This window comes from Miscanthus floridulus, chromosome 18 (genome assembly GCF_019320115.1).
Source record: "Miscanthus floridulus cultivar M001 chromosome 18, ASM1932011v1, whole genome shotgun sequence".
In the NCBI taxonomy this organism is placed as follows: Eukaryota; Viridiplantae; Streptophyta; class Magnoliopsida; order Poales; family Poaceae; genus Miscanthus; species Miscanthus floridulus.
In genome coordinates this window covers 107,286,396-107,312,110 of record NC_089597.1, presented here as the reverse complement: position 1 = coordinate 107,312,110, position 25,715 = coordinate 107,286,396, and the positions used below count along the sequence as shown (strand labels likewise).

The following is a 25,715-nucleotide window of genomic DNA, read 5'->3' as shown; positions in this document are numbered from 1 at the left end:
TATAGTAAATCTAATGATACTAATTTAATACTACGAATCTTAGAGTTTTATTCTATAAATTCGGTTAAAGTTTAAAAATTTTAACTTAAGACAACTTTAAAAAATATATTTATTCGGGGACAGGATCATTACTTCACAGTCCGGCAGCCCACCGGAATTTTGAATCCGAGACCTGGGCTGCTGGGCAGGACCAACGGCTACCACAGCCACGGATCCGGGGCCCAACAAACCGTCGGCAGGTGGGCCCATCCTCTAGGCCGTGCTCCGCATCGGCGGGGACCACTCGACGTCAACGGTCGGAGCGCTCCTCGCAGCGGAATAGCGGATTGCGTTGTTGAATAATGAATTCCCATTTCGGCAACTCGACTCTCAACAAGACTCAAATCTCGGTTCCTGGCTGGCTCCTTTGTCCTCTCCTCCCCTTCCCCTTCTCCCCGCGCCTAGGGTTTCATATCCCTCGTCCAGGCCTCCACCACCCGGACCACCGCCGGGCGCGGCGCGCGGCGGTCATCCCCTCCCCGCCGCCTGAGACTTCTCCACTCTCAGCAGTCTCAATTGCCTCTTCGTTCGCTCCCCGGCAGCCCGCGCTGCAGGATCGGTCGTTGCCTGCGTACCTACGAGCCGGGGGGCAACGTCGATCTATCGGCCGTACAGCCGGAGGCGGTGGTAGGCCGGTGACGAAGGGGGCGGTCTCTTCTGTCCTACGGCGCCTGCCCTGCGTCCGGGGGGTAAGCAGCCAATTACTTACGTTGGAAGGAGGGGACCAAGATGGGATCTCAGCCAACCTCGTGCCCATGTGTGCTGGGGCAATTGATTGGTCTCGCATTTCCTTTACCCAACATAGATCATTTCTGAACAGAGACATCCATTTCTGAATTATGAGGTGGGGTTGGATTGGTATATTGTTTAGGACTGCCATTGTGTTGCTGTAGTGAAAAGTTCACCGTGCCAGGCCCTGGATGTAAGGAACTTGGAGCACGCCTTACGGACTATCGTAGTCTGATATGTTTAGTTGGCATTGCTGTTTTCTATCTCTGTGTTGTTAACCACTTAACCACAATGAATAGCCTGTGAAAGTGCTCCAATTGATAGATTGACACAAATGCAGTAGCATGGAACAGCAATGTAATGGACAACCGTGACTTACTTCCAGAATGGCGATTAATTGGTCTGATTTAACTGCGCTATCCACGTATTTAATACTTCTTTCGTACTTTATATGTTGCTATATATTGCAGTTTTTGGTGTTTGCAGACATTGAGGGCATAATTTCTTAGCAGCATTGAATTACTACTGTCACCCTTACGTGTGCCTTGTGTGGTTGTGCATGTCATATTTATCCTTCTGTGTATGAGGGGACAATGGTTTATAGAAGCTGGTATATTTATTAGGAATTGATTCCTTTTGATGTTTGGATAGCCAGCAAATGACTAGTTAGGCTGTGGAAATGGCTCCTTTATATAGATCAATGTTTGCAAGTCGTCCGATTAATCGCGATTAGTCATCCTAATCGGTCCCTGGTGACCGATTTGGGCTACCGACGCGATTAGCTCGACCAGAAAGTTGGTCGTCCGATTAGTCGACGACTAATCGTGATTAGTCGTCTGACTAGACAGGGACGACCAGCTTGGCTCCTGTTCTTCCTCTCCTTTCCTTCCTCTGTTCAGAAGTCTGAACTATATTTCTTATGCTTGCTTGGATCTTGGACTTGGATATACTCCTTTGATGTGGTATGCTGCTTGTGCTTGGATAATTGGATAGGGTATAAACTGCTTTGGGTAGTGTGGGTGGTGGCTGCTTGTGCATAGGCTCTAAAATTGGCAGCAAAAAGGAGGGGACTACTAGGGTCAACTAGGCTCGACTAATCGGCCTGGTCGACGACTAATCGCGATTAATTGCCTGGTCGGTCCCATGGCGACTAGGTTCGACTAGACGACTTGTAAACATTGATATAGATCAAGAAAGTTGCAATTACTTGGGACATGGAATATTCCATATCCACCTCAATTATGCGGTCGACCTGAAATGGTGAAGGCCTGAAGTACTCCTTTCCTTTTTTTGCTTCTATGTCACTTCTGTCGGTACCTGGTCTACACCTAGTTACCTACATGCATAATTCATATGGCAATATTCTTTATTCAGTACCGTTGTTAAAGTTACCACTTACACAGAAATGGTTCATATTTGTATCAGGGATCATTTTCGTTGGGTGTATCTATATCTCTACAAGAGCTAGTGATGTACCATGTGTCGCATGAACCAAGAATACAGGCTTAGTGATGTTAATTGTTTCCTAAGAGCACCGTAATGTGTGTTCAAATTGAAGGGCCAGAGGTTCGGCTGCTTCGATATGTGTGGGTTCCACAGACAACATAAAAATAATTCCTCTCTTCCTGACCTTTACATGACTACAATAAGGGTTCTACCTGTTCCTTTAGGTTCCCTCGCCCTCTCAAACAAATCCAGCCATGGCTCCACAAAACTCATGGAGATGACTAGATCCAGTCAATGGCACAAAAACCGGCCGGATTCCCTCCAACTCCTCTCATGGTCTCATTTGTTTCCTTCTACATTGGTTGCATCCAGACGTCACTGGAGCCCACAGAGCTCGCTTGAGATGCTGACAGAGACCTATCCTCCGCACTGCATAGGAGGCTGTGCTCCACTGCTCCTCCGCACCGGACCACTTCCCGCTGCCTGAGGTGCTTCCAAATCTACCACAGAAGTGGAGAGGGGAGGTGCTGGTGCCGCATGGTACCTCTGATGTCCGCTGTGCGCCTGTGCACCAGCCTCATCCTCGGATAGATGCAGCAAGCATGCGGATGGTTGGGCCAACAGCAAAGAGCAAGCAACATATGTGAAAAGCCAAAAACTATTTTTTATTCTGTTTTAATTGGAAACCGAACTTGCAATTCTATTTTAGGGTTCTGAAATAACTATTCGAGTGCTCCTATGTGCAATGTTTGCTTTCTGCTCACCACAGTTCAATTTGCACACACCTGCTTTGGAGCCATTAGTACTTGCCTTCCACAAGACCATTCTAAGCACCTTATGCATCTTTGATTTTTTCCTTAGTTTTTATAAATGCTTACTTGATTTTGTGATGTTCTTCTATGTATCCAATAGTATCTAATACCATAAATAAATTTTGCAATTGCACAGTGCTGAGTTTGTGCCAAAGGTATTATTCTGGTACTACAGGATTTATAAGTGAAGTTGCTGAAGAAGCGGCTTTAAAGTTGTCTGCTGCTATTGCTTCCATGGTTAGAATCTGAAAACTTAACATTTTAGGATTACTTTCTGGGGCGAGCATGATTCCAATGACATATGTATGTGGATGTCACTGAAGGCAACCAACGAGAACCTCCCACCAAATGTGATCCGACAATTGGCTAAAGAATTGAAGAATCTTGATGACTCACCTCCAGAAGGGATCAAAGTTAGTGTTAATGATGATGACTTCACCACTATTTTTGCTGATATTGAGGGTCCGGGTAAGATATTGTCAAGATACATCGGTTTTATACCTGCCATTATTTTGTTACTTTAATGATTAATTTTGCATGTATCTATGGTGCTCATGCTGTTGAACTTGCTTAGTAAGTAGTGTTAGTCTTTTGTCTGTCCATATATTTTTAATAAACTTGTCTGTTTAGAGCTAAGTATCATGAAGCTTGCCCTATGACAGTGGCTACGACAGACCTTGAATTGCTTTGAAATTTCTAAGTTTCCTTTTATCTTGTACTACTTTCTTAAATATGTTTTGAAAATCTGAATCGCAACATGGTGCAGCTGGAACTCCATACGAGAATGGATTATTCAGGATGAAGCTATTATTATCCCGTGACTTCCCTCATTCTCCTCCAAAAGGTTGCTATCTTTTGAAACTTTGAGAATCTTCCATAGTAGATTTTTTTCCTTTTAGTAAAGCATTTAACTAAAAATATTTGGCTTTCTACTTGCAGGATTCTTTTTGACCAAAATTTTCCATCCAAACATAGCAACTAGTGGTGAGATATGTGTGAATACACTGAAGAAGGATTGGAATCCTGGTCTTGGATTAAGACATGTTCTGCTGGTAAGCTGAAAATACAGCACACTCACCCTTAGTCCTTATTCTACTGATAATGCGTTACGTGTTTGTAATCAATTTTCAAGTCTGATCTATCTCAGATATCCAAATATCGTCAGTACATCACAACATGCCGCGAACTTATTATGGATTGCTTTTTCACATGTTTGTCAGGTAGTGAGATGCCTTCTGATTGAACCATTTCCTGAATCTGCCCTCAATGAACAAGCTGGAAAGATGTTACTTGAAAACTACGAGGAGTACGCACGGCATGCAAGGTTCACTTTCAATTTCATGTTATCAGCCTAGACTAGCACTCAACCTTTTTCCCCTTTGTGGTGAAGGTTACATTATTATGATTGTGTGCAAGCACTGTCTACAATTACATATGTCAGATCATATCCCTTACTGAAGTGTCTTTTGAAGCTGTAACGGGTCTTTTGAAGCTGTAACGAGTTCCTGATGACCATTTCTGTGCTCTGTATGTAGGCTATACACTGGCATCCACGCAATTAAACCTAAGAACAAATCGAAGAGCGGAGTTATTTCTGAGTCAACCACAGCTCTAAATGTGGGCCAGTCCAATGTTGTTCTCGGTGAGAACACACCTTTGGCATCAGAAACGATATCTACCTCTGCTGCGGCCAAAGCATTAGGTAAAAACTCTCTGGATCAGAATGCTGCTACGTCTGATCCTGTTGTAGGAGCATCCGGCGTGCCCAAGAAGGATGCGCCACATGCCGTCAAAGTAGTTGATAAGAAGAAGATGGATGCAAGGAAGAAGAGCTTGAAGAGATTGTAATTATAACCGAATAATCCTGGGAGCCTCAGGGGTGCTTTGCTTAGTGGTAGATAAGTTAATGATGGTTTCATTTGTTTAGATTCGGCAGATGCCGGGTAGAACTGAGGGTAAAATAGCGCGAGAAGCATCTCATGGGCTGTTGCTCTGTACTTTGTTTGAACAAACTGTCCTTGCAATTACAATTATTTATTCATTTGTTTGGAAGAATACTTGCCTTTTCTGTTGATTCCCACCTTCTCTTTGTTAAAGTCTCCACACAAGAGATTAGATGCTCCATGGACAGTGGACATGGAGTAGCTAGTTCAGTGAACGTGAAGCTTTCTTTCGTTCTTTGACGAGGCGTCTGAGTGCTAAAGTGAAGAAGGCAGTAGATGGATACTCATCCAAGAACCAATGAAGAGCGGACACGAGAAAACAACAAAACCATTGCCCCACCGTAATGATCATTTCAGCTACTGCAAAACCAACTTTTTCCTTCGGATAGTAGTAGTAGGGCTGGGGCCTAAATTGGGAAACCATGACGGAACTTTCGTTCCGGGCTGATTCTCAGCCCACTTCCTTTTGTCCCCCTTGGGAGCTGTAATCTCATGCCACCTCGATTCTTCAGGAGTACTGTACTATCAAAAAGGCCTTTTACCAACACTAATCTGCCTCCCCTCATGCCCATCCCCACTAGCACCACATCGGTCCAGCTCCAGCACTCACTCTTGTTCAAGCACTGGTGTCTACTAGGTCATGTGGGTGGCGGCGTGTTCGGATGGTTCACTGCACAGTGAATTTCGGATGGTTTCGGATGATTCAATAATATTCTGTGAGAGAGAATAAGCTAAAACAATCTGAAACAAGCTGAAAGTAGTACAGCCGAACATTTGTTGATACGGTTTCTGTTTCGTCCTGAGCCTTTGCCTGGCCCTGGCAACCCAATGTTTCTTCTCAATTTATCTGGAGCAATGTGACTACTGCTAATTTTCAAAACATTATGATTACAAGCGGTCAAGATCCAAGAAAGGCTTCTTCCAGATGACAAAGCCCAAGTGGGCTTTTTACACTTTGATCTGCCGTGACGTGCTATGCCTGCCATGCGAGATGCTGATGCACTCACTCTTCCGGCCCCAAAGTTCTCGTGACCCAAAGAGGATTCAGGCGCCACTAGGCGCTAGGCGAGGCTGGCTTGGCTATGCCTATGCTTTGTGCCTTTCTCTCTCTGTGCCCTTTTGCTTTGGTTTTTATATATAAAAATACTCTTTAATCCGTTGGGTAACTTTGACAGGAGAAAAGTCCAAAGCGATGGCGGTGAGGCGGTGACGTGCTACGTGCTACGTGCTACGGCTTGGCTGGGGAAACATGATCTCGCCGCCTCTCCGGACGGACGCAACGGAGATACGCGGCTTGTTTTGGAAGCCAGGTGCGGAGAACTCTGTGCATAAAGCTGCGGCGATTTTCGTGCCATCAGCCTCATGTTTAGCCAGGTTATCCAGAAGGTCAAAGCAGCTGGTGGTGGATGAGATGTTTCAAGGGCAAGGCTCCGGCGTACTCCTGGTTGGTCTTGCCGCGACTACCCTTGCGTCCGGAAAACCCATCATCAGCTTCCATGTAGTCCCATATAAGTGTTACGATTTGGTACGCCTCATTATATTCTTTATAGGATAGTCCAGGTCCAGTGTTGAGCCCTGCTTGCAAACCGGGCTTAATTTATACAAGAAACTGCGGTGGATGAACGTCAGGGTTACGTTGTGACAAGAGATTCTCCATGCCCGGCCTAGTGACCACTCCCGCTTATATCTCCTCCTACCCACACTAATCAAATGCCCAAATCTTCGATCTCAATTCTCACAGGACGAATGTCCGTGACATACGCGTATATGAGTGATGTGAGATCCACCGTTGTTTATAAGGCTTTATTAAGCCCTCGTCCTTCCTTCGTGCACCAAATTAATGCGCCTCGATTAATTATTAGTATTAAGCACCCAGTCACAGCACATCTATCACTGTATTTAGTATGCGTCTTCCTGTGATTAGTCAACTCATCATGCAGATGCAGGGATAAGGATGGCTCGTCACTTGTGGAATTCCCCATCCATTGTTGCCCCAAAGTGTCACTCAAGTGTTCATATCATATCATATCATATACTGATCATAACCTTACACCAAGACGGCGACGTGCTGATTCTTTTCTCTGAAACGGAAGCGAAAGGAGATTCCGCTCTCTCGGTGTCGTCCTGGCCGTGTTCCGTCTCGTCATTTTCTAGCGCTTGATTCAGGAACTGTAGCAAGCAGTACTTGCAATTTCCATGGCATTAGTCTCGCATCCATGATGAGGCTAGCTTGGAAGAACGGTTCTACGGTTGACCAAGAGCTCGACGAGGAGCATATCAATTTATTGTTTGTTAGTGAAGTCACCACCAGATGCTACCTGGCAATTTCTTCCGCAACAACAACGTCCGGACGTGGAGCCATCGATGGAGAACTTTTGTGCCCTAGACGACCGTGTGTGTTTTGAAGTCAAGTGCAAATAATGTACTAGGTGGCAGACCTCAGCTCTAAGAATTTTTTGAGCGAGTTATCTCTAGCCAGAACTGTATGTGAGTGCATTTATTTGAGCATTTTTGTTTTAGTTTGGATTGAACATATAGATGCTTAGATCACTTTAATGTATCATGTGAACTTCAAACTGTGTATGGACCCATATACTTAGGTATAAAAGTTATATTTAGGTGGCCATCCCTTGCTCTAGAAAATTTTGGAGCTCAACCTAGTGGGCGCACGTGCACTTAGTTGAGCTATCTTGTTCCTAGTTTTGGATTAAACGTGGAGGTTTAAATGATCTCGGTTTATTATTATAAAACTTCGAATTCTATGTGGATCTCGAAGAGCTCTGACAACAGGTTGTTGGTAGCAGCAGGTAAAGAGCAATGTAGATTACCTTTTTCTAAAAAAATTACTAGCACATGTGTAGATGTAACGTCGGTCAACGGCGCAGCTCAAGTAGACGCGGTCACCGGTCAAGTGCACACGCACAGACACAATGCCGATCCCGTAGGCTCGCCATCGCCATCGTTGTCAAATCGACGTTGTACTGCGTGTCTAGATCACCCGGTTTTGGAAGGATCCTAGCCATTTCGGTCCCCCGAGAGACTCCCGGCTACTATTGAGAGCTACTGGAACACGCAGCTACTACTGTACCAGGCTACCAGCCAGTAGTAAACGCAGCTCACGTTCCAGCTTGTGGTCTGGCTGGCCGGGGTAGGTGGTGAAACTGCGTGCCTCGTCATCACTCGTCAGAAACCAGATGAGACGTACGAGCAGCCGGCCGGCCAGCCGCTAGCGGGCCAGGACAGGAGGAAACGAGACGAATAGGGCCTTGTTTAGATTGAAAAAAATTTTAATCCGATGAATAGTAGCACTTTCGTCTTATTTGGTAAATATTATCCAATTGTGGACCAACTAAGCTCAAAAGATTCATCTCGTGATTTCCAACTAAACTGTGTAATTAGTTATTTTTTTACCTACATTTAATGCTCCATGCAAACGGCTAAAAATTGATGTGATGGAGAGAGAGTGAAAAAACTTGGAATTTTGAGGGTAACTAAACAAGGCCTAGGAAACAAAACCCGGCAAGGACAGCTATGGCTGCTATGCCCACGAGGCCACGAGGGCGAGCGGGAGGGAGGCGCAGCGGGCAGCGCGCCGCAGGCCGCGACCGCGACCGCGACATCCGTCCGTCGTCCACGCGCAGGCGGGCGCACATGTTGCCGCCGAGGACCAGCTAGGGCTAGCTAGCCAGCCAGCCGCGACCACGGCATCGGCATCCCCCGGAGTCCCCCCCGCCTCGTCACCCGGCCCCGCCAGGCGCCACAGCGTGAGCCGACGCGCCCAATCGTCCCATCCCAACCCCACGCAGTAAACAAAACAAATCCCACCCCCGTGCCGTGTCTCGGGCAACGACGAGGCAAGCGAGCCCACCTTTTTTACGCCCGCTGCTGCGTTGCGTTGCGTGCTCCCCTCCTCCCCTCCCCTGCCTGGTGCCTGCTAGGCTTGCCGCGCGCTACTTGCCTTGCCAGTTGCGTCGCTGCTCGTCCCAGTCCCGTACCACACCACCCCAACCATCTCCTCTGTCTCCGCCTCATCGCTTCCGTCCACTCCTCCTCCACCCTTCCTCCCCTCCCCCATTGCTCCAAGCGCGGCGGATCTGCGCGACCGGCGGCGGCCTCCGCGCGTCGTCTGAGCGGTTGCGATCCGAGGCGCGGCGACCACGCCCGAATGGTGTGATCGCTCGACCCCGTTGGGAATTGGGTTGGGAGCGAGGCCATGCAGCGGGCTCCGGAGCGCCGCCGCGGCGCCGGGGCGCTCCTGCTGCTGGTGCTGGTCGCATTGGTGGCCGCACCGAGGCTCGTGCGCGCGGTCACCGACGCTGCTGATGGTACGCTCATGGCTCGTGCTTCCCCCTCCCCGCCTTGCCCCGCTCTGCTCTGCTCTGCTCGCAGCGAGTTGGTTCCGTGGACTACCGCTTCGCCATCGCCGCCGCTCGTGCTAGCTGGCTCGATCGCGCGCTGGTTTGGGGGGTTTTGCGTGCGCGGGTGGGTTGTTCCGGCCTTGTCGGTGGTACTGTACTGCGAAGCGAAGCATCCAGCCACCCAAGCAGGGGGATCGGATTGATTCTGTGCGGTGCTGACGTACTGTGCAGCTGTGTGTGCCGCTAGGGAGCGGCGATTCGCGTTGCTCTCGCACTTTTCTTTCTCGCCTGCCCGCCCACCTGTAGTTAAGGATATGTGCGGTGAAATTATGTCGGTGCCGGCGCTGCTGTGGTGTGTGTGTGTGTGGTGACAAAGTGAGGAATGATGAGGGCCTCTGCTTTTGCGGATTACCACAACTTCGTCTCGACTCCGTGAGCGAACCCGACATCCGAGCTCGCTCGCTCGCCCGACTGTCAAGTTTTGTCATCAAACCTGCAATCTCGTGTCTGCTTGCTACTGCTAGTGCGGGGCGGCTGTAATTTGGATCGCTTGGTGTTTTTCATTCTGTTAGTTTGTACCACGCGGGCCGTCCCTCTTCGCCTGGGATAACGAAAGGGACTTTTCAGGCGTTGTCGAAACAAGCTGCCTCTGTCCTCTGCGCCTGTCTTATCTCTTATGACAGCAATGACAGACGTGGATGGGCTGCTCGCATGTTGGAGCCGTCGGATATTGATAATAACATGCAGATGCAGCAGAAAATGATGGTTTGCTAATTATGTTAGCCGTACTAGTAGCAGGATTGTTTGTTAATTATGCTATCAGTACAATACAAACAGCACGGGAGCATTAACCATACTATACTACTTGTGTTAATTGTCACATTGATGGTACTGCAGGTAGTGCACTTAGTGAGGGGCTGAGGGCCCTACTCATTTTGGGATCCTAGGATAGTAGTCTAATTGACAATGATATTGATTAGTGTTGTAGTTGGTTAATTAGTCAATTATTAAGTGTTGAGGTGGGATCATGTTCCTAGAATTATTGAACTTACATATGCTTTGAAAGTGCAAAATCTTCTTTTATACGCTGTTTTCAGGTCAGGTGTTGTGCAATGCAGGCAAGTGTCGATTCTTTTTCTAAGGGTTACTCAATGCTAATTGCTTCTTCATGCATTCTTTTAGTCATCTGCTAGTCTCTGCCATAAATGGACTGTACATTTCACTGGGATCACCACCTCTTCCTGGATGGACTGGAAATGGTGGAGACCCCTGTGGTGAGAGCTGGCAGGGTGTTGTGTGTACCGGCTCTTCCATAACTGGAATGTATGTCAGGTTCTTCATTGCATCTCCTTTTATCTATTATATTTGTTTTACTTTTCACCATTGTCAACTCACTGTTTCTAGAACCATGAATGCTGCAAACTTGGGAGGACAGCTGGGAAGTTTAGGAAACTTCACTTCCATCACCAGAATGTAAGGATGTTCACATTAATTTGTTACTCATTATTTGAGGTTTTTCGTTATATCCTTGTGCCATGATCAACACTATGATGCAGTCTGAATTAGAATATTCTCTACAGGTTGAGTTTATGCCCTCTTCATATACAGGTTGAGTGTCTGACCAATAACTTTATTTTATCTATAGAGAGCTTAGCAACAATAATATTGGTGGAACCATACCGGAGGACCTACCTGTTACATTGCAGAGTCTGTATGTTCATCGATCATGTCTGCAGTCCCTTTTAGTCTTTGAGACCATTAATTTCATGGAATGATCTATGTTTTCTGTTGCTACAGTTTCCTCTCTGCTAATCAACTTACTGGAATCATCCCAAGTTCACTGTCAAAACTCGGAAACTTAACAGCCATGTAATCCCCCCCCCCCCCCCCCCCCCCCCCATGCAAGATCTTATTCATGCTAGTTTGGTCTGTAAACCACATGCTGTGTGATCCTTGTTTTCACAGGTCAGTCAACGGCAACAGTCTAAATGGAGACCTACACCAGATGCTTTTGATTCACTCAATAGACTTGTAAATTTGTAAGATGTGTCCTGTTTCCTACATTCACTCATTGGACTTGTAAATTTGTAAAACATATGTGTGCAGATGTGGACCAATATGATGTCTTGATCGACTGACCATACCATCCGCACTTGCTTTACAGGGATATTTCTTCGAACAACTTGACTGGCGTGTTACCATCTTCAATGAAAAGCTTGGCATCTTTGACTTCAGTTGTAAGTTTTCTTCTTTTGTGGCCTTTGTTATGTTATTTTCCTATCTTTTTTCCCCAAACTTATTTCCTTCTTCTCCACCTCTTCTATGATAGGCACATGCAAGATAATCAACTGTCTGGGACCCTTAACGTCTTGCAGGATCTCCCACTGAAAGACTTGTAATACCTCCATCTCATAGCTCTTGTCCATAGTTGTTCTGTTACATTTGTATTGATAATTGAAGGCATGCCTGTTTATCATTATCTTCTCAGTTGCATAATATGTCGAGTTTTCCCTAATGTATATGGTATTGCAATACGGTTAGTTCATTTAACAAATTTAACAAACTATCTTTTGCTGCCTTCTCGTAGTATGTTGCACTTGCACTTCTCTCATGTGCCGTTCACTAATATCTGGAGGTAATGATATCTCGATAGGGTTTTCTTCTTTAGAGAAAGCAACTCATGCTTCATTTACCATGATCTTGCAAATGAGCACTTAATCAGCACTAAGGAAGCATTAAGCAGTTCACGTCAAGCTCTGCATTCATGCAATACAGCTGCTCAGCTCTTATAATTGAAATGAATTACTAAAAACACATATAGCTCTGACCTCTTATATTGAAAACATTACTTTGATCATTGACTGTTTGCATTTTTTTAAATATACTTTCCTGACTTTGAACAGGAACATAGAAAATAATCTTTTTTCTGGACCGGTGCCTGCGAGTTTACTTAACATACCGAACTTCAAGTGAGATACTTCGGTTCTTCCTTTCACGTTTACCTTAATCAGCCTCATTAAACCTCCACTCTGTTGTCTGTAGCAATGCTATTTCATCTATTAGACAAATATATAATTATTTAGTTAGATAAGTTATCTATATGACTTGTTAAGCGACTAATAGTATATCATCACAGAAAGGACGGGAATCCATTCAACACCAGCACAGCCCCATCTGCATCTCCGCCTTCAACAGGACCAGCACCAACTCCAACACCAGCAGGACCAAAACCAGCTCCAACGCCAATACCAGCACCTACCACTTCAAATTCAACGCCCCCAGCACCAGCACCCCCATCTCCTTCAAGAGCTCCTCCCCCACCTAAAACAACCCCAAACTCTTCTGAAGGATCAACTACCCGAGACAGCACTTCATCATCTAGGAAACACAATGCATCAACCCTCAAGATTGTTGGCTCTGTTCTTGCCGGAGTAGTGCTGTTTATTATCATAGTCCTCCTAGTATTATTTTGTCTATCCAAGTACGAAGAGAGACAGTCAAGGATATGATCATAATAGAAGTCAGCTGGCAAGGGTGCATCATAGGGTTGAACCACAAATCAAGACACCTCCATTGCAACAAAGCAATGATGTTAAAAAAGGTAAACCTTTCATCCTAGTATTATATAGCTTTTTGTTTATTTTTTGGTGTCATGTAATTGGTTTATTTGATAGGTCCAGGTGAGGCACTTGATAGGAGGGGCCATGAACTAAACTCATCCGCGGCAGGTATAAAGTCTTGTGACAAAGTGCATCTAAGTTATATTCACCAACTACAAATGTCTGAAAGTTTGCGTGCTATTGTTTACAGCTCTCCCAAAAAAGTCTCCCGAAAACCAAAAGGAGCACATAATTAACTTTGATCGAACAGATTCAGATCTGTTTCCTGTTTCTCTACCACCACCCCCTCCTCCACCGCCATTACCCCCAATTGAAAGAGTTGTTGCAAATCCCATTGTTCCACCAGAAAAGCGATATAGTCCTCCAACAAAGACAAGTAGCCCGACTTCTGCCACACCATTCTCTGTTGCATCTCTTCAGCAATATACAAATAGTTTCAGAGAGGAGAATGTGATAAGAGAGAGTAGATTAGGAAGGGTTTACCTAGCAGAGCTTCCTGATGGCAAGGTACGAACTAAGTATTACCTGTCTTGATGAAAGAGCAGTCATTATGCTCAGGATTCAGTTCAAATATTAAGCTAGTATTATTGTATTTTGTGTAGTTATTGGAGGTTATGAAGATTGACAATGCTAATGGAAGAATATCAGTAGATGACTTCCTAGAACAGGTTGAATGTATCTCAGATATCAGGCATCCTAACATTCTTGAGTTAGTCGGATACTGTGCTGAATATGGGCAGAGGTTACTCGTGTACAATCACTTCAGCAGAATGACACTAGATGATGCCCTTCATGATGGAGAGGATACTGAAAGTGCACTGTCATGGAATGCCCGCCTTCAGGTTGCTCTTGGTTCAGGAAAAGCCTTAGAGTAAGTGAAATTATTATTCTATTATCAGTATAATAATCCACATATGGTGTTCTTTAAAGCAGTTGAGCTTTCTGTCAATTTATTTTCAAATTAACTTTTACTGCAGGTATCTCCATGATAACTTCGAACCTCCAATTGTGCACCAGAATTTTGAACCAGCTAATGTGCTCCTTGATAAAAAGTTCTCAGTGTGTGTTGCTGAATGTGGACTGGCAGAATTGATGCCATCAAGTTCAGTCACTCAGGTAAGCTATAATATTGATGTAGATGTTTCATGTTTTTAGAACACCTAAAAATGGGGATAATGCAATCATGGTTCTATTTACATCTTTTCGTCATGTCCAGTCTGTTTGAATTGCTCACATTACTATGGCTGAAGTATCTCAAAATTAGAATATCATCTTGAATTCTTGATCCACAGGTGTTAGTGGTATGCTGCTGCGCTCTCCCTCGTACCGATCTGAGGTTGTAGGAGTGAACGATCGGAGGGCGAGGCTTGAACGTCGACCGGCGGCGAGGTGGTGCCGTGGCTGCAGCGAGGTAGCGGCGGCTGCGGCTGTAGCCCTAGAACCCTCGTGCAGCTACAGTAGAGGCGGCTAGGGTTAGGAGCAATAGATTGTTTCTGCTTAATCTGAATAATCCTGATTACAAAGTATTTGTAGAACTAAATATCCTTTTGCTAATTAACCCCTCAAGTCATCTGCTAATTATATAAAAAATAAATCCCGAAATTAATAAATATGGCTTATTAGCCACTATTGGGCCGGCGCCTGGAGTACTGCAGCCCGGTCATAACATCTCTCCCCGCCTCGGCAAACAGCTTGTCCTCGAGCTGGACATCGGGGTAGAGAGCCTTGAAGTCCTCCAGTGGCTCCCATGTCGCATCATCTTCCGGAAGACCTTGCCACTTGATAAGTAGGCGCCAAGCACCCCGTCGCAGCTGGGCACGCAGCACCTGCTCGGGCGCCGGCAACAGCCGCCCATCCTGGACCGGGGGCAACACGGCCGGACCTGAAGGTGGAGAGCCGGTGTAGTTGTAGGACTTCAACAGCCCCACATGGAAGACGTCATGCAGGCGCACCTCCGCGGGAAGGTGGAGGCGGTAGGCCACAGGGCCAATGCGCTCGACGATCTGGAACGGCCCGGCGTAGCGTGGACGCAGCTTGCCCTTCGATGGCGAGGCGAGAGCATGGGTGGGTCGGTGCAGCAGGCGGAGCAGCACCCATGCTCCCACGTCAAACTCCACCTCGCGATGGTGCTCGTCGTAGTGCCGCTTGGCGTACTGCTGCGCTTGGAGAAGACGCTCGCGAACCTCCTCCAGGAACGCGTCCCGATCCCGCAGCATGGCGTCCACCACCAGACCGACGGCCAGTCCTTCGACCTCGGGACGGTACTCGACGGTGAAGTCGAACCCGAACAGCTTGCTGATCCACTGGTGCTGGGGCACGGTGGAAAGCCGCTGGTCCAGGAGGAACTTCAGGCTGTAGTGGTCGGTGCGGACGAGGAACTGGCGCCCCCACAAGTACGGGCGCCAGTGGCGGACTGCTTGCACTAGCCCAATGAGCTCGCGCTCGTACGCCGCCAATTTGACATGGCGGGCGGCGAACGGTCGACTGAAGAAGGCCAGGGGTCCCGCCCCCTGGTGCAGAACGGCGCCAAACCCGGCGCCGGAGGCGTCGCAGTCGACCACAAACTGGCGCTCGAAGTCGGGCATCTGCAGGACCGGCGCCGACGAGAGCGCCCGCTTGAGGGCAGCGAAGGCCTCGTCCGCCTCAGCTGTCCAGACGAACGCCTCCTTCCGTAAGAGACGCGTGAGGGGCGCCGCAATGGAGCCGAAGTCGCGGATGAACTTTCGGTAGTAGCCGACGAGCCCTAGGAAGCCGCGCACACCCCGTGGGGAGCGCGGCGTCGGCCAAGAAGCGACTGCGGCCACCTTGTCGCTGTCCATAGCGACGCCGTCGGCGGAGATGACGTGGCCGAGGTAGGCGACGGAGAGGACCCCGAAGGAGCACTTCGACCTCTTTAAAAAGAGACCGTGTGCTCGCAAGGCGGTGAAGACGAGGCCCATGTGCTAGAGGTGCTCGGACCACGACGAGCTGTAAATGAGAATGGCGTCGAAGAAAACCAGCACAATCCTGCGTAGAAACGGGCGGAGCACATCGTTCATCAACGCCTGGAAAGTTGCCGGGGCGTTGGAGAGCCCAAACGGCATCACCAGGAACTTGAAGTGGCCGTGGTGCGTGCGGAAGGCGGTCTTCTCGACGTCCGCCGGGCGCATCCGCACCTGGTGGTACCCGGAGCGGAGGTCGAGCTTGGTGAAGAACTTCGCTCCATGGAGCTCGTTGAGGAGCTCAACCACCGGGATCGGGAACTTGTCCTTGGACGTGCGGTCGTTGAGCGCCCGGTAGTCGATGCAGAAACGCCACGACCCGTCCGCCTTCTTGACTAGTAGCACCGGTGCAGAAAACGGAGAGGTACTGGGGCGGATGATGCCCTGCTCCAACATGGCAGCGCACTGCCGCTCGAGCTCGTCCTTCTGCAGCTGCGGGTACCGGTAAGGCCGCACAGCTACCGGAGCGGTCCCCGGCAACAAGTGGATGCGGTGGTCGTAGGGGCGGGCCGGAGGGAGACCGCGCGGCGTGTCGAAGACGGCGCTGTGATGAAGAAGAAGCTCGTCCAGCAGCGGTTGTTGCGGGTCCGTGGCGACCGCGGCCAACGAACGCTGCTGGGAGGGGGCGCTCGGGGCGCCCACACACTACCACGTGACGCGGCGGCCGTCCCGCTGGAAGGACACGGTGAGCCCCTCGAAGTCCCAGGTGAGGGGGCCCAACGTGCCGAGGAAGTGGACGCCCAGGATGAAGTCGAAACAGCCCAGCGCGAGCCCGACGCAGGTGATGGAGAAGGGCGCCCCACTGATGATGACGGGGACGTCGCGGGCGATCCCCTCGCACGGCACGCGCTCGCCGCTGGCGACCGTGACACGGCGCTGGTCGCCCCCCTGCGGAGCAAGCCCAAGGTGGCGCATGGCCGCGCCCTGGAGGAAGGTGTGGGTGGAGCCGGTGTCCAACAAGGCGAGGAGGCGCTCGCCCTTGATCATCACCGGAAGAAGCATCGTGTGGTAGGTCTTGATCCCTGCAAGAGCGTGCATAGAAACCACAAGAGCGTGAGCGTGGGCGGCCCCGTCGACGTGCGGCTCCTCAGGCAAGGCCGCGGCCACAGCGTCCTCCGCTGGCGCCCCATCGTCGTCGACGAAGTCGTCCGCCTCCAGGTAGAACAGGCGGGGGCAGACGTGCCCGCGCACATACTATTCATCACAGTTGTAGCAGAGGCCTTGGCGGCGGCGCTCTTGCATCTCGGCCGGCGAGAGACAGCGGAACGGCCGGGCCGGTGCCGCTGCGCCCGGGACAGCAGGTGCCGCGCCCGCTGCGGCCGGTGCTGGGACGCCCGGTGCGGCGGCAGGGCCCGCGGCCGCCCCCTGAGGGCGTAGAGGAAGGGCCGGCCGTGGCGGTGGACGAGCGCCGCGCTGCTGCGACGACTGCTGCAGGGCTGCCGTGGCCGTGGCGCGGCTCTCAAAGGCGCGGGTCAGGAACATCGCCGACTGGAGGTCGGGCGGGGCGCGCATCGCGACGTCCACCCGAATGTGTTCCGGGAGACCGCCGACGAAGAGCTCCGCCTTCTGGCGCGTGGAGATGTCCCGGGAGTGCGCGAGGATCGTCTGGAAGCGGTCCGCGAACTCCTGGACCGTGGAGTGGAACGGCAGCCGACCCAACTCGGCCAACCGCGAGCCATAGATGGGTGGCCCGAAACGAAGGCGGCACAGCTCCTTGAAGCGCTCCCAGGAGGGCATACCCTCGTCCAGCAAGAGGGCATAGAACCACGTTTGAGCGACGCTGATGAGGTGGTACGAGGCCATCCACGTCCGCTGTGCCACCGGGGTGCGCTGGCCCCAGAAGAATTGCTCACAGTGTGTAAGCCAGTTCAGCGGATCCACAGAGCCGTCGTACGTGGTGAAGTCCAGCTTGTAGCCCTTCGGCTGGAACTCAGCCGCGCCGAACGCCGCGGGGGCGGCCGCCGATGGAGCCGTGTCGGACGCCGGGGGCGGCCAGAGGCTGGAGCCGTGGAAGAGGGCCCCATCGCCGCCGCCGTAGAGGGTGCCCGACGCCGGAGCGCCCCCATGGCCGAAACCCGCGGTGATGTGGGGTGCCTGCGGGATCGACGTACGCGCCGGCGTGGTGTAGACCGGCGGCGAGGCGCCCGTGAGCCACGCCGGTATCGGGGACGGCGAGTGAGGGAACTTGATGTCCTGGATCGGCACACCAGCGGGGAGAACCGACGGCGCTGGTGATGTGGTGGTCGCCGTGTCGTCGTGTGGCATCCCGTAGGGGTACAGGGCGGTCAAAGACGCTGGGGGCGGCGGCGGCAGCAGCTCTCCTATGCTGCTGCGCTCTCCCTCGTACCGATCTGCGAGGTGGTGCCATGGCTGCAGCGGTAGCCCTAGAACCCTCGCGCAACTACAGTAACGGCGGCACTGTTCATGCATGAACAGTAGATCCGGCTATGGTTAGGAGCTCCGGGCTCCCAGGGGAAGCCGGAAACAATAGATTGTTTCTGCTTAATCTGAATAATCCTGATTACAAAGTATTTGTAGAACTAAATATCCTTTTGCTAATTAACCCTCAAGTCATCTGCTAATTATATAAAAAATAAATCCCGAAATTTATAAATATGACTTATTAGCCACTATTGGGCCGGCGCCTGGAGTACTGCAGCCCGGTCATAACAGTTAGTGGTTAACATTGTTATCACTTATCAGGCTTAACATTTACTTGTTCACTGTAGGATAGTTTGTGTTGACAAGCCAGGGATTTCCCATGTTGTAAATTGTAATCAACTTAGCTACTGCAATTACCTATTGCAACATTTCTATCTTCTCAATGTTTTTCAACAAGGACATTTTAATCCTTTAGCTATTCTGTTGTTCATAGCTAATATGCTTTACTGATGGTGGGTGCAAAGACCCTGTGGAACTTCCAGCGCTAGGTCTAGTGGCTGTGGCTGTGATAGATGTTAATCTCGGTGAATGTAATCACAAGACTAACCCCACTGTGGATTTGACATGTAATTAAACCGCTTTCTATTAATGCAATGACACACAGTTCTCCTGTGTGTTCAAGAAAAAAAATTGAAAGGCCTGGAGCAGAGTAACTGAATGTTCATGGCAAAAAATCATGTAATATATGCAACTAAGGTCTGAACAACGGGGATGATTGTATGGTGATAATATATCCACTTCTCTAGCAACTCCTTGTAGTTCAGCTGAGTAACCATATCCTGACTGACATAGATCTATGTCAGGTTCTGGCTCAACTTGTTACAAAATGGTACATTGGACATAGCCCTTTGGTTTGAACTTGGAAGCGACTAAATTCTGATTTACCGAAAGATGTTGATTACCTTGTCTGCTCATAGTTGATGCTTAATGCTTTCCTAGTCTCATCACAAATGATTGGCTTAGTTTGTTTCATGTTGCTGAAAATGCATCTTCTTATGCTGAAGGGCAGAAATTGCAAGTGTACTCACAGCTGTTGTTTATTCATTACAGCTGTCAGGTCGGATGCGTTCATTACTGAACTACGAAGCACCTGAGTTCCAGGATTCTGGGGTCGTTTCAGAAAGGGGTGATGTCTACAGCTTTGGTGTAGTGATGCTGGAACTTCTTACTGGGCGTAAACCGTATGATAGGTAAGGGGTTACTGAAAGCAAAAGGCCTAAGCTTAACCAGTATCTTTTCCTAGTCGTTTCAGATAATTTTTGTTCAGTACAAAAGAAGTTAAAAATGGCTTTCTGGTTGACATACCCGTTTTATGTGAAAATACGCAGTTCACGCCCTCGTCATGAGCAACATCTTGTTAGATGGGCCAGTTGTCAGCTTCATGACATTGAATCCCTGTCCAAGATGGTGGACCCATCTATACGTGGACAATGTTCTGAGAAAGCAATGTCACGTTTTGCTGACATAATCAGCCGCTGTATCCAGGTAATTCAAATTTTCTTTCTTCTTCGTCCTTTCATTGTAGTTTGCAATATCTAAGCGGCATGCTCCATCAGATTATTTGCACAAAGCATTTAGGATCAAGAGATCATGTGTCTGATCTGATCTGAATCTTTCATAATGCAGCGGCAGCCAGAGTTCAGGCCACCAATGTCTGAAATTGTACAAGACCTAGCTAGACTTGTAAATGCTACTGGTGAGGAATCAGAGTAACAAAAAAAAAACATGGAGGGCATACAATACAAACCTCGTGACCAAGTTGCGTGTTGTACAAAATTTTGGGAAGATAATTGTCTTGCCACAATCTGAGGAGAATATTGTGAAGATGTATTTTCCTCAGAGAGCATTCCACACTAACTCATGTCAAATTGGAATTTCATTTACACATGGCTGGACAGTGGAGGTGCAGCCATTTGTGCACCTGGTTGTTGATGATCAAATCCATGTAATTTTTTGCAGACATGATATTATATATATAGCAAGACCCTGAATTCTTGTAACTAATTGTCAGGAATTCGTTAAATTGGTTACTCTAAAGCTAGTCATTTACTTATTCGCCTGTTTATCATGTTGGATGGATCTACTCTCAGCAGTCAATGAAAAACTGTTCAGCCTTTTACTGCGTGAAGAGAATAGAGATGATTTGGTTACTGCTGTAAAACTCAATGGCGTTCTCCTTCCAATTCTTGCCTGCTGATGTTTATCTGTGGATCTATTCCGGCAATGCTGAAAAACAAATGTAGTGTGAATTTTGTTCATAGTGCGTAGTATGTATCAAGATATAAAATTGTGCAGCGTGACTCATGAAGACGTTCAATTTTCCAGCTGGCTGCTCCAGGTCTCCTTCGCCGCATATGTTCTTGCTGACACAATCAGGTACGCATCGTGACCCATGAGTTTAATTCCTCGGCAAGTTTCCAAGAATATTATGGTTTACATGATTACGTCTTGAAGTAGACCGTAGATGTTGGTTGCGTCTGAGACTTGACTCTTTGGTTTGTATGGACCGGCTACTTCTGCTTCCCGGTCTGTAGATTCTTTCATGGCATCTGCTTCCCGGTCTGTCGATTCTTTCATGGCATCATGTGGTTGAGGTTGACGGTAGCCTTTCATGGTCTCCGCTGGATGTTGCGGTCTCTGTCGATTCCTCCTCGCGTGAGTTGTCCGTTTATAGGTGTGTTTTGCACCTTGCTTACAAGGTAAAGCCGTGATAAAAATTTGAACTTTGTAGTTTGGCGACTTGATTCATACTTGCTTCTACTTTTCCTCCATTTGGGAAAACCACACGATTATTACTGATTTTTGTTTTCGCAAAACTCTGAAACAGTATGCATCTGTTGATGCCGATTCGGGTCACGTACCCGTAAGGAGCAAGGACTAGATGTTCCGGGCTGCAAACGACCAAAACGCATAGCGGAGGGAGATCTAAACGAGAAGGCCTATCAGCTGTGATTTTTGTTTTCATAAAACTCCGATCCAGTATGCATCTGTTGATGCTGATTCGAACCGCATACCGGTAAGGGCTAGATGACTGCAAACGGCTAAAGCACATAGCAGAGGGAGGTCGAAACGCCGAAACGGTGAGGTCGATTAACACACATAGCGGAGGTCTGAACGGCGAGGCTGACCAACAGGTTGCCGGAGCCAATTAACGCTCGTTCTTCGGCCGATAAATCCACAAACGCCTTCTCGGAAGACTCGTTGGAGTCGAGACTTACAACGGGGTGCCCTAAAATCGGCGATGACATCTAAAACGTCCACAAATCCCATCGAGAGACACGTAGGGCGGCAAGGAGTTGGAAGAGATAAGGAGTGAAAAAATAGCAGGTATAGTTAGATTGATAAAAGGACTGATTGTGTAGTTGGATATCTTAACTGGATATATATCCCATATTTTATATGGAGTAGGAATAGTCTTATCTCGTTGAAAAATCGATGTGGTATAATTTTATATCATAGAGTTTCTCTTGAATTGGGTTAAAACTGGTGGGACCAATTCTAAAAATGGTCTAGGCCCGATTCAATATTAACAGCATCAAAGTTTACCATCATTAGAGCTGCGAACTCCGTCAGGACAGCGAGAGTTCGCATCTGCCCAGCCACAAGATGCTTGCAGTATGCAGTGCCTCGTGGACACATAGGTCTGAGAACTGCGACGTTTTTTTTTTTTGACAACATGAGAACGGCGACGTTAGTTTGGAGCTGGGGTTGGCGATCATGTCATGTGGTTGGCACAAGTTGCACATTTTTCTGAGAGTCAAGACAAGACGGATGCTTAAATTAAAGCCTTAAACCATGGCTGGGGTAGCTACTATGGACAGGTTCTCTTTGTTGGCTGTTGCTTTAATAGAGGCGAACAAGCTGATAGTTTTTACCATTTATATAGAATGACTTATAATTAGAACAGAGAGTATTTAACATTCTTTAACTTGTACCTCAGCTCAAAGAGTGGTTTGGTACACAGCACACCGAACGCATTCTCGCCAGCGACGCCGTCTCATTCGCCATCGATGCCGGCACCTTCTCGATTCTCTCACTGGCCATCGATGCGATGCATGTATCGTCAGTTCCGTCCGGTAACTGCACACCAGCGGTTGCATTCTGCAGAAGAGCATTTCAGGCCCCGTTCCTGTGGCTCTCCCTGATTGATCGAAAGGCATTATACATGACTCCATCAAGTGGGCTAAGATGCAACACGTGTATCAATTAATAGACCATAGTACTTCTGAATCTGATGGTATCATCCCATACATTCAGATGGTTTGTGTGGCTGCCGTTGATCTGGTCCCGTGAAGGGCGATCTGGATGGGTTAAGCCTTGTGCTCCGTCAACCCGTAATGGCAGATGCTAAAGCTGAACTGGATGCTTTGTGTGCCTGCGAGGTAGTACTAGGCTACTAGCTGAGGCGTCCGCAGCCTCTCTTGTGCGTACTCCTACGTTTAATTAAGGACGCATTTGCTGATAGAACCAGGTGCACCGGCCTTGGTTTCTGCCGGCTAAAACTAATTTATTGTAAGAAAAAACACTGTTGTACGGCTGATAAGTCAGCCTCTCTGGACGGCCAAGATGCGTCGGACCGGAGTGCAGGTGCACCGGCCGAATACGTGGCGCGGCCCGCGCGGTACAGAGTCCTCACGAGCCAGCGTCACGTCGCGCTGGCATGGCTCGGCGACCTCAGAAAACTCGTGGCTGGCGACGCGAGTGGGTTTCGGCTTGGTCGATGTCGCCGTCGCCGTCGCTTCTGGGCTCCCCGTTCTGCCCCCGCCCGCTTCTGGACCAACCGCACGTCCCGGGGGCATTTCCGGTCGTTCTCCCTCGGCCAAATCTGATCCGCCGACGAGGTGCCGCCACGTCGGCCGGGCCGATCTCCTATTGGGTTGGGTTCGCGTAACAGTCGCCGAAATAATCGGCGTCTTGCCTTTGTCGCTAAAATATCTCTCGTACGTACAAGTATCTGTCAATGGATGGATGCAGCGGCCAACTAACTTCTCTTTACAATCATGAACGTATTTCCTGTGTCCGAAAATAAATGTAAATCAACTAATTTTAAACTAACTGGATTTATAGAATATAGTGTCGATATTTTTATATTTAAATATGTTCAGTAACAAAATAATATAGTGTGTTTATTCTCATAATACTTATTTAGCATCTAAATATCAATATTTTGCTGTATATATTTGGTTAAATTTATGATTGTCTGACTTCTCAAAGTGTGAAACATGCACCTATTTTGCAAAAAAGGGGTAACTCGTATATTGGTACATGAACCATTGAACCCAGACACCATGTAACGGTAGATAATATTTTTTTTGTTCCGTTCTTCATTCAAAATGGAATAAGACTGAGGAATTTGAACAACGTGAACAAGTAGAAGGTTCGAGAAGAACATAAATCAAGTGGCGACTAAAGCAACCGTCAGTAGAATTACCATTAAAAAAGTAATGGCCCGGGATGAGAAGAATCCATCTGGGCCGCGAGATCGCGCCTGGCACGTCATTATTAGTGGGCGGAGAGCCACGAGTTGAGCTGGTGTGCGGACTTGACCTGCCCGGCCTGGCGCCGGTCGACACGTACGTACGCGCGCGCGGGGGAACGTGCCTAACCCGGGAATCCTGGCCTCGGATATTTTCCCAGGCAGGCAGGCAGGCGATCTACGTTACCCCCGGCACCGCACCGCTCCGCTCCCGGCCTCCTTAAATACGCGCCACGCTGAGGTCTCGTTAATCGCTTCCGTTCCACCGTCGCTCGACCACCTCCAAGCTCACAACGGACAGCAGCGCAGCACGAGAGGCGAGCGCGGCAGCTCCCTCGAGTCGTCGGTGCAGGACCCAAACACACAGGCGGAGCGGAGGAGCTAGGTAGCAGCGCGGGCATGGGTCACCACCACGGCGTCTGCCGCTGCGAGCTCTGCGGCGCGCCCGCGTCCGTGCACTGCGCGGCGGACGCGGCCTTCCTCTGCGCCGCCTGCGACGCCAAGGTGCACGGCGCCAACTTCCTCGCGTCGCGGCACCGCCGCACGCGCCTCCTAGACCTCGCGGCAGCCGCGGGAGTGCCGGCGCCGGACGAGGAGGACGGGTACGAGTCCGCGGGGAGCTCCTGCGTGTCCACGGCCGACTCGGCGTCGTCGTCCGCGGCGGCGCCGCGGAGGAGGAGGCGCGCGCCGGCCGGGAGCGGGAGCCCGAGCCCGAGGCTCCCCCCGTGCGCGCGGCGGTGCTCGAGGCGTGGGCCAAGCGGACGGGCCTCGCGGCGGCCGCGCGGGCGCTCCGTGCCAGCGCCCACGACCTCGCCGCCGCGCGTCGCCATGGCCGCCGTGCTGTGGCGGGAGGTGGCGGGGCGCGGCGGTGGGATCGCCGGCCGCGAAGGCGGTTGCGGCCACGGCGAGGCGCTGCGGCGGCTGGAGGCGTGCGCGCACGTGCCGGCGAGGCTCGTGGTGGCGGTGGCCACGTCCCTGGCGCGCGCCCGCAGGCGGAGGGCCGCCACGGACGCCGTGGAGGGTTGGGACGAGTGCGCGTGGGCCGGGCCCAAGTCCAGCCCGGCACGTTCTTGATCTTCCCTCACCGGCACCGCATCTTTTGTCGTGCTTGCTGAAGAAACAAGGCGACGAGCATTACTGATGAGAGGAACAGACTTCGCGGCGATTTGTGGACCTTGCTTGTTCGATTTCGTTTGCCAAAGATCCAAGCAAACTGAGAAAACTTGTGGTTAGGAATGGAATAAAGTGGGGGTCTTAATGTAGGTCAGTATTCGATTAGACTTGTGAGCTAATCGTGGCTCCAAGGGCGGTACTCGGGTACCGACAAATGTTCGCAAAACTGCAATGATTCGCAGCAGTATATTTTTCAGCAACTCTGTGATTCAAGTATAGTATAGTATAGTATATAATATACCAAAGTCTTATACAGTACTACGTACATTCTTGTGTACAGAGTCCGTGGGCAATTTGAAAAGCACCAACACGAAAGCAGGTTGGACACATTCAGGTGCAAAACGACACCTGAAGGCACGGCTGTCCAACAGTCCCAAGTCCAATGCAGCCTCGCGCGCGTTGCCGATTGTGTCCACTGTCAAGTACTTCCAAATTGCAATTAGATCTGTTAGACTACAGATAATAATTAAAATATATATTCATTTAATTTTAAATCTAATAAAGTAGAATGAATAAGAAAATTTTAGATACAGCTTTTAGATCTAATTGATGCATGTCTAATCTATTAGATGTAGTAGATCTATCTTTTTATTTTTGCAACTTTGAAAATGGTATAATTTGATTAGCACAAAATGCTTACTTTTTTTTGTTACTAAAATACATCATGGGTTCTCAGTTGAATAACTAAAAACGTGA

At 49.2% G+C, this 25,715-nt stretch overlaps 3 protein-coding genes and 2 pseudogenes across 8 annotated transcripts; 3 read left to right on the top strand and 2 right to left on the bottom strand.

The window, feature by feature from the left end:
* Window positions 1-362: 362 nt before the first annotated feature.
* Window positions 363-5,088, top strand: LOC136520957 (ubiquitin-conjugating enzyme E2 22-like). Of its 6 annotated transcripts, none has more exons than XM_066514661.1 (7): window positions 363-728; window positions 3,163-3,263; window positions 3,350-3,494; window positions 3,793-3,870; window positions 3,966-4,078; window positions 4,247-4,350; window positions 4,562-5,088. In XM_066514661.1, exons 2-7 carry the CDS (start codon window positions 3,261-3,263, stop codon window positions 4,872-4,874), a joined length of 756 nt encoding a protein of 251 aa, XP_066370758.1. In that variant the 5' UTR covers window positions 363-728; window positions 3,163-3,260; the 3' UTR covers window positions 4,875-5,088. The 6 variants fall into 6 exon arrangements, with proteins under 6 accessions (XP_066370758.1, XP_066370754.1, XP_066370757.1 ...); XM_066514657.1 differs by having other exon boundaries at window positions 363-1,168; XM_066514660.1 differs by lacking the exon at window positions 3,163-3,263 and having other exon boundaries at window positions 3,292-3,494.
* A 3,390-nt stretch (window positions 5,089-8,478) lies between these two features.
* LOC136522846 (protein STRUBBELIG-RECEPTOR FAMILY 3-like) lies at window positions 8,479-24,244 on the top strand (annotated as a pseudogene).
* On the bottom strand, window positions 16,574-17,112 carry LOC136522845 (uncharacterized). Its single transcript, XM_066516643.1, has one exon. The coding sequence runs from the start codon at window positions 16,964-16,966 to the stop codon at window positions 16,574-16,576; it is 393 nt and encodes a 130-aa protein (XP_066372740.1). The 5' UTR covers window positions 16,967-17,112.
* On the bottom strand, window positions 17,112-18,362 carry LOC136522843 (uncharacterized). The gene has a single exon (XM_066516642.1). It carries the CDS (start codon window positions 18,356-18,358, stop codon window positions 17,123-17,125), a length of 1,236 nt encoding a protein of 411 aa, XP_066372739.1. The 5' UTR covers window positions 18,359-18,362; the 3' UTR covers window positions 17,112-17,122.
* A 1-nt stretch (window position 24,245) lies between the features above and the next one.
* On the top strand, window positions 24,246-25,298 carry LOC136522844 (B-box zinc finger protein 32-like; annotated as a pseudogene).
* Window positions 25,299-25,715: the final 417 nt, after the last annotated feature.

Coding starts and splice junctions, on each gene's coding strand:
- LOC136520957 (XM_066514656.1), top strand. CDS start 3,114: ATGTATCCAATAGTATCTAATACCATAAATAAATTTTGCAATTGCACA. Junction 3,871..3,965: donor CCCTCATTCTCCTCCAAAAG/GTTGCTATCTTT, acceptor TTCTACTTGCAG/GATTCTTTTTGACCAAAATT. Junction 4,079..4,246: donor GATTAAGACATGTTCTGCTG/GTAAGCTGAAAA, acceptor CATGTTTGTCAG/GTAGTGAGATGCCTTCTGAT.
- LOC136522845 (XM_066516643.1), bottom strand. CDS start 16,966: ATGCACGCTCTTGCAGGGATCAAGACCTACCACACGATGCTTCTTCCG.
- LOC136522843 (XM_066516642.1), bottom strand. CDS start 18,358: ATGCATGAACAGTGCCGCCGTTACTGTAGTTGCGCGAGGGTTCTAGGG.